Source organism: Eubalaena glacialis, chromosome X, assembly GCF_028564815.1.
Source record: "Eubalaena glacialis isolate mEubGla1 chromosome X, mEubGla1.1.hap2.+ XY, whole genome shotgun sequence".
NCBI classification, from domain to species: Eukaryota; Metazoa; Chordata; class Mammalia; order Artiodactyla; family Balaenidae; genus Eubalaena; species Eubalaena glacialis.
Genome location: NC_083736.1, coordinates 66,557,240 through 66,570,721, shown reverse-complemented (window position 1 = coordinate 66,570,721; position 13,482 = coordinate 66,557,240). Strand labels below are relative to the sequence as shown.

Sequence of the window (13,482 nt, the reverse complement as noted above, 5' to 3'; positions counted from 1 at the left end):
TATTTTTCAGGTGGACTTTCGTAGACTGTCTATCTCAACTGAGAGTCAGGTGAAACAAGTAGGGATCCTTTAACATAGATTAACCTGCCTTTAGTTCTATAAAACATGCATGAGCTTATGGCTTTTTTACAAATAAGATAAGCCACATAGTAGCTTGTTTGATTCTCCTTTTTAGCAATATTTCTGTAGATAGCTTTCGTTTTTCTGGACCAAACTATCTTGCTGAATTTAAGAGGAAAGTAACTTGTTTCTGATAGCAAGAAATTGAAACCTTGAACTCCTCTTGTTAGGATTAATACATAATTTTGGAATTAATTTTCTTTATGAAAGTAGACTTACATTTCTTACTTTTAAGAACCAGACTAGGTAAGGGCTTTTTTAAACATCTATTTTCAGTTATTGTCCAGAAATTAGATTTTTATCATTGTCATGATAGAGGTATACGAAAGGTGTTGTGAACACATAGAGGAAAAACATATAAATCAATCTGGGAGTTGGTGGGAGTCACCAAACATCATACTGTAGGCTGTCACTAATTTTTTCCTTGAAGATGAGAATAGATGAGTTATTGTGTTATACAAAGAAATAATTAACACAAACTTCCATAGTGTTTTTCAAAACTCTGGGAAATGGTGTGATTTCAAAGTCTTTTAATGAAAAGCGTAAAACTACTCCTTCTACTTTCAAAATAGAAAGCTTATGCTAGCTTACGATATTAAAACACGTCCAGAAGAGGAAAGGCAAAATGGAAATTTTGCTTGTTCGTGTGCTTGCGTATCTGTTTGTTTTAGGAGTCAGAAACCATTTAGGAAAATAAAGAGCCAATGCTTGATGTTTAATTTGAAGTAAACTTAATTTAGATATACCTATCAGATACCCTTTTACGTTTATATTATGCAAGTACAAGACCAGAATGGAATAAGAAAGGGCCTTGTGATAGAAAAGTGTTCACTTTACAGGTTTTTTCCTAGACAATTTGGATAATCTGAACATTTTCCTATCTGAAAGGTTAAAGAACTACATTTCATACTGAAGAGTTAAAGTGATGTTCCTGGTAAACAGTCCTTGTTTTGGTTGAGAGTGATTGGCTAAATACTTCATGGTTGTTTATAGTCACAGAGTATTACTTACAAGTTCATTATATATTTAGAACTTGAAGTCCATGTTCCCAGCTAGATTAGTATGATATTAAGGACTTGACCTACCCACCCAGCTATATCATTTAATTTTTTTTACACATACACTACCTATAGGACTTTAAGAAAGCCAAAATCATTAGGACTGTAATTTAGAGGATTGAGAGCTCTAAATTTTCATTACTTTCTTTCTTCTAAATACTGATTTCCCCCCTCACCTGCCTGTCTGGTATTTCGTATTGTTCTAAGCCCTTTTCTCTGCCACTCACCAATGCCCTTTTTTCTGATTATAGAAAGAATACTTGTAAGGTAGTTTTATTTATTTTACCCTTTACCGTGACTTCTAGAGTCAGGCTATTTCATCAGCTTTTTTAATGATAACATGCTGGCTAGTTACTTGAATAGTCTATAATTTTACTCTACTAATAACTTTTAAAAACACATAATGTTTGCCTTGCCTCATCCCTTTTAAAAATTTATTTTCTCAAATATTTTTCATAGCCCAATGGTGGTCATCCCCTGAGTGTAGATTTGATGTCACTGTTTTTTCTGGTAACTGCTGTTATCTTGTATTATATGACAATCTGATTGACTGGAAAAAAATGAATCAAAAAGTAAAATTTATACGTATAAATCAACTTCATGCAGGGTGATATCTTTCCATTTCTTTTCCAAAAAGGCAGGTGAGGGGGTTCAACTCCAACCTCTTTTCCATTTCAGAAAACAAAATTCAATTTAATAAGTATTTATTTGTTAAGTATCTGTTCAGTCATTTATTCTTTCAACTATTATAATTAACTAAATGCTTGCTATGTGCCAGGCACTGGAAAGCATCGGTATCCGCTGGGAACTTGTTAGAGATGTAAAATATTGGTTCCCATCCTAGGCCTACTGAATCAGAAAGACTGAGGTGAGGCCCAGCAATCTGTGTTTTAATAAGCTTTCTGGGTGATTCTGATGCACTTTTAAGTTTGAAAACCACTGGGTTACCTATTCTTATTGTTTATTCATTTGTAAATATTAATTGAGTGCCAATTTTGTGCCAGGCACTGGAAATACAGTAGTGAACAAAACAGATGTGGTCCTTGCCCTCATGACGCTTTCAGTTTAGGAAGACTGATCTCTGATTTAGTTTCCTTGGTTTAAATCAATGATCCATAATGGCCTATGATTTCAGATTTCTTAGGCTGAAAAGATTAAGGCCAGATGACAACCAAACAAAAAATGGAAAACTATTGGAAACAATATTGGTATTTCTATTGACTTTAACCAAGTATATACCCTGTAATGAATTAGTGTAGTATGACTTGGCCAACTTTGTCATATCTACATTAATAAAGGAAGACAGAGGCATAGAGGAGGAGTTAATCTAAAAGCTCGGAACTATTGATATTTGGTTTTGGAAAACAGTCTGAATAGCCTTTGTGGTTTGACTCCACTCTCAGCAGCCTAGGATCTTGATGGTAGAGACGAAGACAATGAAGATAAATCAGATAGAGTTCATCTACTTGGTACATCAGTGTGATAGTCACTGGCCAATAGAAATGCCTTAGGGCACTTTTCTCTTTGACGTAGCAGTGGTGATATAAGCATTTGATCCAAATTAAAATGTAAGAAGTTCTTTTCTCAGAAAATATTTCTATTACCTTCTTTTTATTTTATATTTATTTCTGAATCTAAACTGTCAAAGAAACACTTTCCCCAATGTATTTTGTCCTTTTCTTTTATAAGTTTTATGTTGTAGCATGTACCAATACTTCATTCCTTTATATTGCTGAACAATACCTTACTGTATTGATATACACCACATTTTATTTATCCATTCATCAGTTGATGAACATCTGGGTTGTTTCTGGTTTTTGGCTGTTATGAATAGCGCTGCTATGAACCTTCATGTACAAGTTTTTGTGTGGACATATGTTTTTATTTCTCTTGGATATACATCTAGGAGAAGTGCTGGGTCATTTGGTAACTATGTTTAGCATGAGGAACTGCCAAATTGTTTCTCAAAGGGGACTGTACCATTTTACGTTCCCACTGGCAATGTCTGAGGGTTCCAATTTCTTCATATCCACACCAATCCTTGCTATTGTCCATCTTTTTGATTCTAGCCATTTTAGTGGGTATGAAGTGGTATCTCATTGTGGTTTTGATTTGCATTTCCCTAATGGCTTATGATATTAAACATCTTTTCATGTGCCAATTGACTATTTGTCTATCTTCTTTTGGAGAAATGTCCATTCAGATCCTTTGCCCATTTGTTAATTGGGTTATTTGTCTTTTTATTGTTGAGTTGTAAAGATTCTTTATATATTCTGGATACAGGTCCCTAAAGGTTCTTTATGTATTCTGGATACAAGTCCCTTATCAGATATGTGATTGGCACATAGTTTTTCCCATTCTATGTGTTGCTTTTCACTTTTTTTTTTTCTCTGAAGAATATCAACCACGGAATTTACTTTCTTGATAGTGTCATTTGAAGAACAGAAGTTTTTAGTTCGGGTGAAGTCCAATTCATCTAATTTTTCTTTTAGTGTCCTATCTAAGAAGGCTTTGCCTAGCCCAAGGTCACAAAGATTTATTCCTATTTTTTAAGAGTTTTATAGTTTTAGCTCTTACAATTAGGTCTATGATTATGTTTATGGGTCCCCAAGACCACCTCTCGGGTTCAGTGATTCACTAGGAGGACTCACAGGACTAAGCATACTCAAAGCTATGACTTATTACAGAAAATGAATACAAAGCAAAATCAGCAAAGGGAAAATGTGCATTGGACAAAGTCCAGGAAAAACAGGCACCAGCTTCCAGAGTGCTCTCCCAGTGAAGTCACACAGGATGCAATTCCCCGTGCAATGAGTTGTGACAACATGTATGAAATATTGCCAACCAGGAAGCTCATTTAAGACTTAGCACCCAGGGTTTTTACTGGGGGCTGGTCACATAAACAGCCTCTGTCTGGCATGTACCAAAACTCTAGACTCCCAGAGGGAAAGCAAATGTTCAACATAAACCATAGTGTTTCCACAAACAGTTTAGGCACAATAAGCCACTGTTAATCAATTCTGAGAATGGTGGAAACCCTCCCAAAATCCAGCTTTCCAAATGCCAACCAAGGGCCAATCTTATAATCAGGCCTTTCCAAGAATAGCATTTCTGGCCTGCTATGTTAACTCTTTTTTGCACAGTAACCCATTTGGACTTAATTTTTGTGTATGGTGTGTAGTAGGGGGTCCAACTTCATTCTTTTGAATGTGACTATCCAGTTGTTCCAGCACTATCTCTTAGATAGAAGACTATCTTTCCTCCATTTACTTTTCTTGACACCCTTGTTAAAAACTGACAAAAATGCAGTGGTTTATTTCTGAACTCCCAATTTTATTTCACTGATCTACATGCCTAGCCTATGCCTGTATGATGCAGCCTTTTTTTTTTTTTTCCAGAGAAGGAAGGATTTATTACTTGCAGCAAGTAAGGAGAACACTTGTTTTCCCAAAGCAGTGTCTCTTGACACAGTCTTGATTATTGTAGCTTTATAATAAAATTTGAAGTTGGGAATTGTGAGTCCTCCAACTTTGATCTTTTTTAAGATTGTGTTAGCTATCATGGGTCCCTTGAATTTCCACATGAATGTTAGGATAAGCTTGTCAATTTCTGCAAAGAACCCAATGGGATTTTGATGAAGATTGTGTTCAATCTATAGATGAGTTTTGAGAGTATTACCATTTTAACAATATTAAGCCTTCTGATCCATGAAAATAGGATCTCTATTTATTTAGGTCTTTAATTTCTTTCAACAGGTTTTGTAGTTTTTAGAGTGTATGTTTTACACTTCTTTCGTTAGATTTATTCCTAAGTATTTTATTCTTTTTAATGCTGTCTTAAATGAAATTGTTTTCTTAATTTCATTTTCAGATTGTTGATTGCTACTGTTTAGAAGTACAATTAATTTGTGTGTATATTGATCTTATATCGTGCAGCCTCACTGAACTCATTTATTAGTTCTAATTGTTTTATAGTGAATTCCTTATATACAAGATCATGTCATCTGCAAATGACTTTCCACTCTGAATGACTTTTATTTTCTTTCTTAATAGCCCTGGATAGAGCCTCCAGTACAATACTGAATAGAAGTAGCAAGGTTGAACATCTTTGTCTTGTTCTGATCTTAGGAGGGAAAACATTCAGTCATCAACCATTCATTATGATGTCAGCTGTGGGTTTTTTGTAGATGCCCTCTATTAGATTTAGGAAGAACCCCTTTGTTCCCAGTTTGTTGAGTGTTTTTTATCATTGAAGGGTGATTAGAATTTATTAAATGCTTTTTCTGCATCTTTAGGATGATATGGGTTTTATCCTTTATTCTGTTGATAGGGTGTATTACATTGATTGATGTCCAGATGTTAAAACAACCTTGAACTCCTGGAATAAATTCTACTTCATCATGTGTATTAAAAGGTGTATAATCTTTTTTATACGTTGCTGAATTTTTAGGTTTGCTAGTGTTTTGTTGAGGATCTTTGTATCTGTGTTCATAAGGGGTATTGATCTGTAGTTTTCTTGCGATGTCTTTGTCTGATTTTGGTGTAAGGCTAATACTGGCCTCATAGAATGAGTTGGGAAGTTCCTTCCTTTTCTCTTTTTTGGAAGTGTTTGTGAAGAAGTGATATTAATTCTTCTTCAGATGTTTGGTAGTATTAACCAGTGAAGCCACCTGTACCTGGACTTTTCTCTGTGAAAGTTTTGTAATTACTAGTTATATCTCTTTGTTATAAATCTATTCGGATTTTGTTTCTTCTGGAGTCCATTTGGATAGTTTGTGTCTTTCTAGGAACTTGTGGTTTTCATCTAAGTTATATATCAATAATTTGTTGACATGTGACTGCCAATGGTATGTCCTTACAATCCTTTCTATTTCTTTAAGGTTGGAAGTGATGTCCTCTCTTTCTATCCTGACTTTAATACATTTCCTTTTTTTTTATTTTTTGGGTATGTCTAGCTAAATATTTGTCAATTTTTTTGATGTTTATTTTCAAAGAAACAAATTTTTGGTTTCATTGATTTTTCTCTATTATTTTTGGTTATCTATTTTTCTTTCTGTTACAGTTTTTGTTATTTTCTTCTCTTTGCTTTCAGTTTAGTTTGCTCTTCTTTTCTTCTTTTTTTCATTGTCTTAAGGTAGAAGGTTTGATTATTGATTTGAGATCTTTCTTCTTTTTTAATACAAGCATTTATAAAATAAACTTCTCTTTAAGCACTGTTTTAGCTGCATCCCATAAGTTTTGGTATGTTGTGTTTCCATTTTCATTCATCTCAGAGTGTTTTCTAATTTTCCTTGTGATTTCTTTCTTAACCCACTGGTTATTTAGGGATGTGTTCTCTAATTTCCACATATTTGTAAATTTACCAAATTTCCTTTTGTTACTGATTTCTAATTTAATTTCATTGTAGTAAGATAATATACTTTGTGTCTTATTTCAATTCTTTTAAATTGAGGCTTGTGTTATAGCCTATGGGAGCAACAAACCAAGCCATAGACCAGTTAGAAGTTTAACAGAAATAACCTGGCAAAGAGACAGTGAAGAACCTCCCATGTCATCAGTATTTTTATGGCTCTTCTTATGTATCACTAGATGCTTTCTAAAAGGATCATACCTGTTTACATTGCTGCTAGCTACTCATAAGTCTTCTAGCTTCACTATAACCTTTTTGTCTTGGGTGTTACACTTAATTTGTGGTTTATAATTCTGCTGAGTGTGTTTATTATTCATTGTGCTATAGTACTTTAATCATAGAAACAGAGATAACTCTTGATTTATGTTCTTTCCTCTACTTTTCTCCCAAGTCACCTGGAACCTCTATGAGTCCAAGTATTGGGTCCTTCCCTAGTGCATGTGGTCAACAGACATCTAAAGATAGTCGTCAAGGTCAATGGCAACGCCGAAGAAGGCTGGATGGAGCACTAAACAGAGTCCCAATTGGATTTTATCAAAAAGTATGGAAAGTTTTGCAGAAGGTGAGCATAATACACTGTAGATGTCTCTTTATTTCACGCCCCCCCATGAAATTATCAGTCTCCTTGTCTGAGATATGACATGACTATGATATCGCTGCAATTATATAAAAGTCATGCGCTCTTACGGATAAAACCTAGAAGAAAACATTAAAATGAAACAGTTGATTTGTTATTTTGACATTACTGATAATTTAGTCTCTCTCCATAACTGTTACTGTTGCAGTGTTTATAAATGAGATTTCAAAAATCATCACTTCTCTGCTTTTTGGCCATGGTTGGACATTGTGGGACATTGTGATACATTTACTGCTAATCAAATGAATGTGGTGATAAAGACTCACTTTCTTTGTAGCTATTGTAGAGTAGAAATGTTATTTGTAGCAATGTGCTGTTAATAACAAATGTTACTACAGTAAAACAACTGGCATCTGGGAAGCTTTATGAGATGCTCTTACCTATTTTTTTTCTTGGATGAAAACTACTAAATAAATGCAGTCATAGTGATGCTGATAGTCCAAAGACTCTACTGGTGTGACCAATTTTTGTTTTTCTGTCAAAGGCCTAGTTTGCCAAAGACATTCAAGGGGACATCACACCATTATGATTGTGACAGATTTAGAAGGCCAAGAAGACTATTGTACTCATTCATAGATCTCATTCATAGTCTCATAGGTGCCACTTTTTGCTTCATTGCCCTTGGTAATGACCTGAAGAACACTTCAACCAGGACTTCAAAACCTTTAGTTACGTTTCTCCCCTTAGCACACTGATATTCTTCCAGGGACATAATCAGGTGATCCTTTGGAAAGGTGAAATTTGATTCCTCGAACTATCGACTCTGGCGATCTTCCTTTCAAAGAGTACCTATCAGTTATTTTCCTTCCATTTAACTGCTGTAGCACAGTGGTAACAGATATGTGCTGTATCTCTCCAGCTCTGCCTGGCTTATGGCAATTCAGTTTCACAGACTACATGTAGTAGGTGCTCTTCTACCCAGATACCATGGAAAGTGTCTGTTCTTGTCATCAAAGAGTTTAATCCATAGTTATCTTCTTACATAGCAGCTATAATGCAAGGCCAAAAGTGTTATGATAAAAGTGCAAAACCAGAAGGCTGTGAGAATACAAGGGAAGGAACATTCAAGTCTGACTGGGAAAATTGGGTATTTTGTGGCAGAATCAAAGCATGAACTTGAAATCCTAATGTAAAGGGGAAAAACAAATGCCGTCTGTTTTTTTTTTTCATTCCATTCCTTTCATAGTATGAATGTAACATAATCACTCTGCACATATGTTTCAAGGCTGGTAATTCTCTGTACAAAGATTGTTATTTGGCATATGGAACATGGGATGGAAGTGTCTGGTATTGGATTGGATTGGAATATTTATCTGTGGTTTAATATATAATATTTTGATTTATTTAAAATCTAAAATGGCAAGTCATTAATTCCCACTGCTTTTTAATAATTGAATTGATGGTGGGGGGAAGATAAAATATCATTCGTTCATATAGTATTTCTTGAGCATCTGCCACGCACTAGGCAATGTCCTAGGTGCTCACAGGAATACAACAGAAAACAAAACAGATGACAATCTCTGTCCTTATGGAACTTACATTCTACTAAGGAGAGACAATAAATAAGAAACATAATAAATAAGTAAATTATACAGAATGTTGAAAGATGACAAGTACTGTAGAGAAAGTAGAGCAAAGTGAGGGGATCAGGAGTGCTGATGGGGGATGCTTAACTAGAAAATGTAACTATGCATGTCTGGTAAATGCATATCTTGAGTTTTTTCTCTTCAGCCTAAAAAAATCTTTCTGAAAGTCTATTTGTGATGGCTCTGGGACCTACCATGGTATCCTCCCAGATAGTCTCTGAATCTTTAGGGCTAGACTATCCCAGCAGGTAGATCTTCCCGACCCTTCCACTCCCCTAAGTAGAGGATGAACCTTGAGTTCCCTATAGTCCAACCCTGCTTCTTGCCACACAGTAAGCGCAACCCCTTGGCAAAGACCTGTGGGCTGCAGGGCCTTTCACTGGCCTGTGATTACTCAACATCTACCCAGTGGAACACACTTAGAAATACTAAGTGTCTCCTTACAGTCTCCCAGTTGTCAGCATATCCTGGGTGATGTTTTTGCTGTTTTGCAGTGTCATGGACTTTCTGTGGAAGGTTTTGTTCTTCCTTCTTCAACCACTAGAGAGGTAAGATTCTGTGTCTTTCACATTTATGTGATTGATAGCTTGTCTGGCTAAAGTATTTCAGTGATCACTTTTCAAAATAACAAGTCTATGCTTTTATAAATCAACTGAACAAGAAATGCATTGGAAGAAAGGAGAGAATGTTCTTAAAAAATAGAATGGGAATATTAGAGAATAATTATGTATTACATTAATTATATAAGGGCAGTTTCTTTTAATGGTTGATTAAGTTAGGCTGATTTATGTGAGTGTTGCCAGAGTTAGAAATGGCAGATGAGATAGAAATCTAAGAATGAATGAATGAATGACTTCTCATGTCCCCAACCTGCTCATCCCTACCTTTCTCTACTAAGATGTTTGTAGACTATAAACCAGTGATCATAAACCAATGGTCCTTAGCTCTAACTATATGTCACAGTAACCTGAGCTCCTATCTCCAATTCAGTGGATTAGACTCTCCAGGGATGGGGCATGAGCACCTGTACTTTAAAAAAAATCCTTAGAATAATTCTGATATATCACCATGGTTGGAAAACATTGCCATGAACCACAGACATAGATTAGGAGGTGCTTTTATATTTTGCTTTTTGCCCAATCACACTGAAATTATAAAGAAATAGCTTTTATACAAAATCAACAAAGGAGCTAGAATTGGGAAGCTGGGAATAGTAAGACTGGATAGTAGAAAATTCTCAAAAAGTCTGGAGTTCTTGCAGATCATGGCTGCAAGGGTGGGTACAGAAAGCTAATGCTGTGTTTCAGGGCTCCACTCCTGCCTAGAAGCCTCTTCCCTAGTAAAGAACACTGTGTCCTCTCTTGGTCTTCTCTCTGCCTTTAAGCAAGATTGAAATGTTAACAGAATTAATAATAATACATACCTGAATGTACCTTTAAGAGTCTGCAAAACACCTTTACACAGTCTTTAATTTGATCTTCAGCACAACTATGTGAGATAGCTAAGGAAGGGATTGTAGTTCCCAGTTCACAGATAAGCATACAAATTTAGAGAAGTGAATTGTCCAAGGTCATAGAACCAGTAACTGACAAAGACAGGACTTGAACCCAGGTCTTTAGACTCCAAATCTACATTGCCACCCTAAAGTATATACTTAATACAGTTTTACCAAAAATTAGTCCTCAATCCCCTTCACCCTAAAATAACTTTATATTTCTTCATGCCCTTTTTAATCTAACAGTATATAAATGTTTTACATAATCCTCATCATCACGTATATACAATTTTAGTTTCTACTTAGATTTTTCCTTTATCCACAGTCATCTTATTTATTCTTTTAATGATTCTGTAGAAACTCATGAAGTTGCTGTACCATGATATGCGATTATTTACACATCCATTCCCATGTTTAGATTACTTCTAGTTTTCCACTTGTGACTAATGCTGCTATAAAACACTCTTGCACATAGGGCTTTTCTTCTCTCTTGAATTATTTCCTTAGGATGAACTTCCAGAAGGAGGATTATGGGTTAGAGGGCATTGATACTTTTATGACTCTTGTTATGCTTGCCAGATTGCCTTCAAAAAAAAAGATTGAACCTATTTACTCACTCAATTACATTAAAGGAGACTGAAGCAGTGCTCTTGGCTACAGTATATCTTCTGCCTTTCAGAATAGGTAATTGATGTCTCCTGCATGATGGGCTCTTAGGAAGTGATTTTCTTTTTCTCTATCACAGATGACTCCAGGCGAGATTAAATTCTCTGTTCACGTGGAGTCTGTCCTGAATCGTGTACCTCAGCCGGAGTACCGCCAGCTTCTGGTTGAAGCCATCCTTGTCCTCACCATGATGGCAGACATTGAAATTCATAGTATTGGAAGCATCATTGCTGTGGAAAAAATAGTGCATATTGCCAATGACTTGTTTCTTCAAGAACAGGTAGGCAAACCTGTTGTTTTCTCAAAGAGGAATGTCTGATACTAACCTGGCTGCATTCAGAGCTCTTCAAGAAGCCAAGGTCACTTTCTTGTGTCCTCTTCCTCATAGCTCTTTTCTAGGCCCCCTTCCTAGTGGCTCTGAGCTCTATCTGTAAAAGAAGTAAGCTGCGGGATGACCTCTGTCTTTTACCATGAGTTTTGTGGTTGTGTTACATGGTAAAGTTGCCTGGAACTCAGGAGACTTTTATGCTTTTCGTCATATTTCAGACTACTTTTATCACACTACTTTTTGTAGCGATAAGGACTTAATAAGAAACTATTGGGTGGTATATCCTTTCTGGACTATTAAGGAAAAGAGAAGATTTGATTTTGGTTTTGTTTTGGTTTTGCTTTTCTCTCTTACCTGTAGGAAAATATTAAAGTGAAACTTTTAATTCTACATTTCCTTATTTTCTTAATAAATCTTATTGCAGGAAATTAAGCACATTTTAAAAATGCAGACTATTGAAAGCTTTCCAAAGGTTTCCTAGATTAAGAGTAGGAACACAAAGTGAAGGACATGCACTGCTGTAAATAGAACAGTCTCCAAAACATGTAATCAGTGTTTCATTCTATTAGGCCCTGGGGGGGAATGCAAAGGAAATTAAAAGTTTCTCTAGGACTTTTCAAGGATTTTCTAGGACAGTCCTAATTTTAAATATTCTGATTGCTCTTAGTTCGTTGTAGCAGAAAATGTGATCCCTTTTAGGCATAGACTCTAGATTGGAAAGCTTGAGGTCTATTTGAATTAAGTCGACTTAGAAAGAAATAATGATGAAATGCAAGATAAAATAATACATGCTGAAATCAGTGGTACTAGAAGGATTCAGACCAAAGTCCCTCTAGGGTGATTTGTAAGTATTAACATTTGACTCTTTAACAAACACAACTCTAATTACCTATTATATTTAACTTTAAAAAATTCGAAACAATTAATGCTTTAAAAATAATTTCATGTGATTTTAGGCTCTAGTGAAAAATGCATATATAGAAACTCATAGTCACCATTTTGTGCATAACCCTGATCCCTTCCTGTCTAAACAGCCTAAGATCCAACTAGTTGGTGATGGGGAGGAGGCTCTGAGTTATTCTAATCAGGACTTTAATTAGTAGGATTAGTAATTTTTCCTTTCCCCTGTGTTCTCCCACCCTTAAAAACCAAACAGAAAACCCTCGGCGCAGATGATATCATGTTGGCAAAGGATCCTGCATCTGGCATCTGTACTCTTCTGTATGACAGTGCACCCAGTGGCAGGTTTGGCACCATGACCTACCTCTCCAAGGCAGCTGCCACCTACGTGCAGGAGTTCCTGCCTCACAGCATCTGTGCCATGCAGTGAGGCCTCTAGGCCCTGGCTGCTGGGAGCCTTTTGACAGCTGGCTCCTGCCTCATTGTGCATGGAACTGAAATGTGATGGCCTGATCACTCCCAACCGTGCCCCTTTCCAACCCATCCCCCCCAAGAAGAGCGAACTTTTCTGATAAACTAACTGGTGTAGAAGACGTGAACCCTTGCCTGGAGGCATCTGCTCACCCAGGCTTTTCAGTGCGGGCCTTAATTCTTTCATGGTTCATAAAAGTTTGCATGTGTTTTTATTCTCTAGATCTGTTACAAACTTAGTTTTCTAACTCCTGTTTGGGGAGCAGGTGTTAATAATAACTTATTCCTAAAGTTTGATTTTTCTTATGTTTGATTCATTGTGTGAACGAGTGGTGGGTGCTTTGGAACATTATTTCAAGTGAGTAAACCCTAAATTGTTGGACTTTATGCTGCTATAAATTGGAAATATCTATCCTAAGTGCCTTTTCTTGGGAAAAGAGTACCAGATCATGGTTTTCTTCTTTACTCACATGCTGCCTCACACTGAATGATGAACTCCTTTCTGTGCAGAACTTACTGTCTCTGCTTTTGCCTTCTCTATATCGGCACACATAATTCTTACTCTCCCTTTGGTGAAATATCAAAAAAATGCAAGTGCAGTGTGTATATTTAAGGATTTCAGTATTAACACTTAAAATCACATTTTATGAAGATTGCTGATACTCAAAGATGTATTTGTAGTAGAAAATGCAGAATAACCCAGAGAAATGGAGCCAGGAGCCCAATTCCAGAAAGGAGGGGGGCAGAAGAGAAGATGTCTGGGTAGAGTCTTACACCTAGGGAACAGAGAAGGAATTAGAGATGGGTTAGTG

At 36.0% G+C, this 13,482-nt stretch overlaps 1 protein-coding gene across 5 annotated transcripts in view; it reads left to right on the top strand.

Annotated features, from left to right (window-relative positions):
• The window catches only part of PHKA1 (phosphorylase kinase regulatory subunit alpha 1), a 136,311-nt gene extending 123,232 nt beyond the window's left edge, over window positions 1-13,079 (top strand). For 2 of the 5 annotated variants that reach the window (XM_061178030.1, XM_061178025.1), the window contains 5 exons: window positions 11-58; window positions 6,979-7,149; window positions 9,305-9,358; window positions 11,051-11,251; window positions 12,456-13,079. In XM_061178030.1, the coding sequence (XP_061034013.1) occupies window positions 11-58; window positions 6,979-7,149; window positions 9,305-9,358; window positions 11,051-11,251; window positions 12,456-12,629 (648 nt within the window). In that variant the 3' untranslated portion in view covers window positions 12,630-13,079. The remainder of the gene's footprint in view (window positions 1-10; window positions 59-6,978; window positions 7,150-9,304; window positions 9,359-11,050; window positions 11,252-12,455) is intronic. The other 3 variants (XM_061178027.1, XM_061178029.1, XM_061178028.1) reach the window with 3 other exon arrangements.
• Window positions 13,080-13,482: the final 403 nt, after the last annotated feature.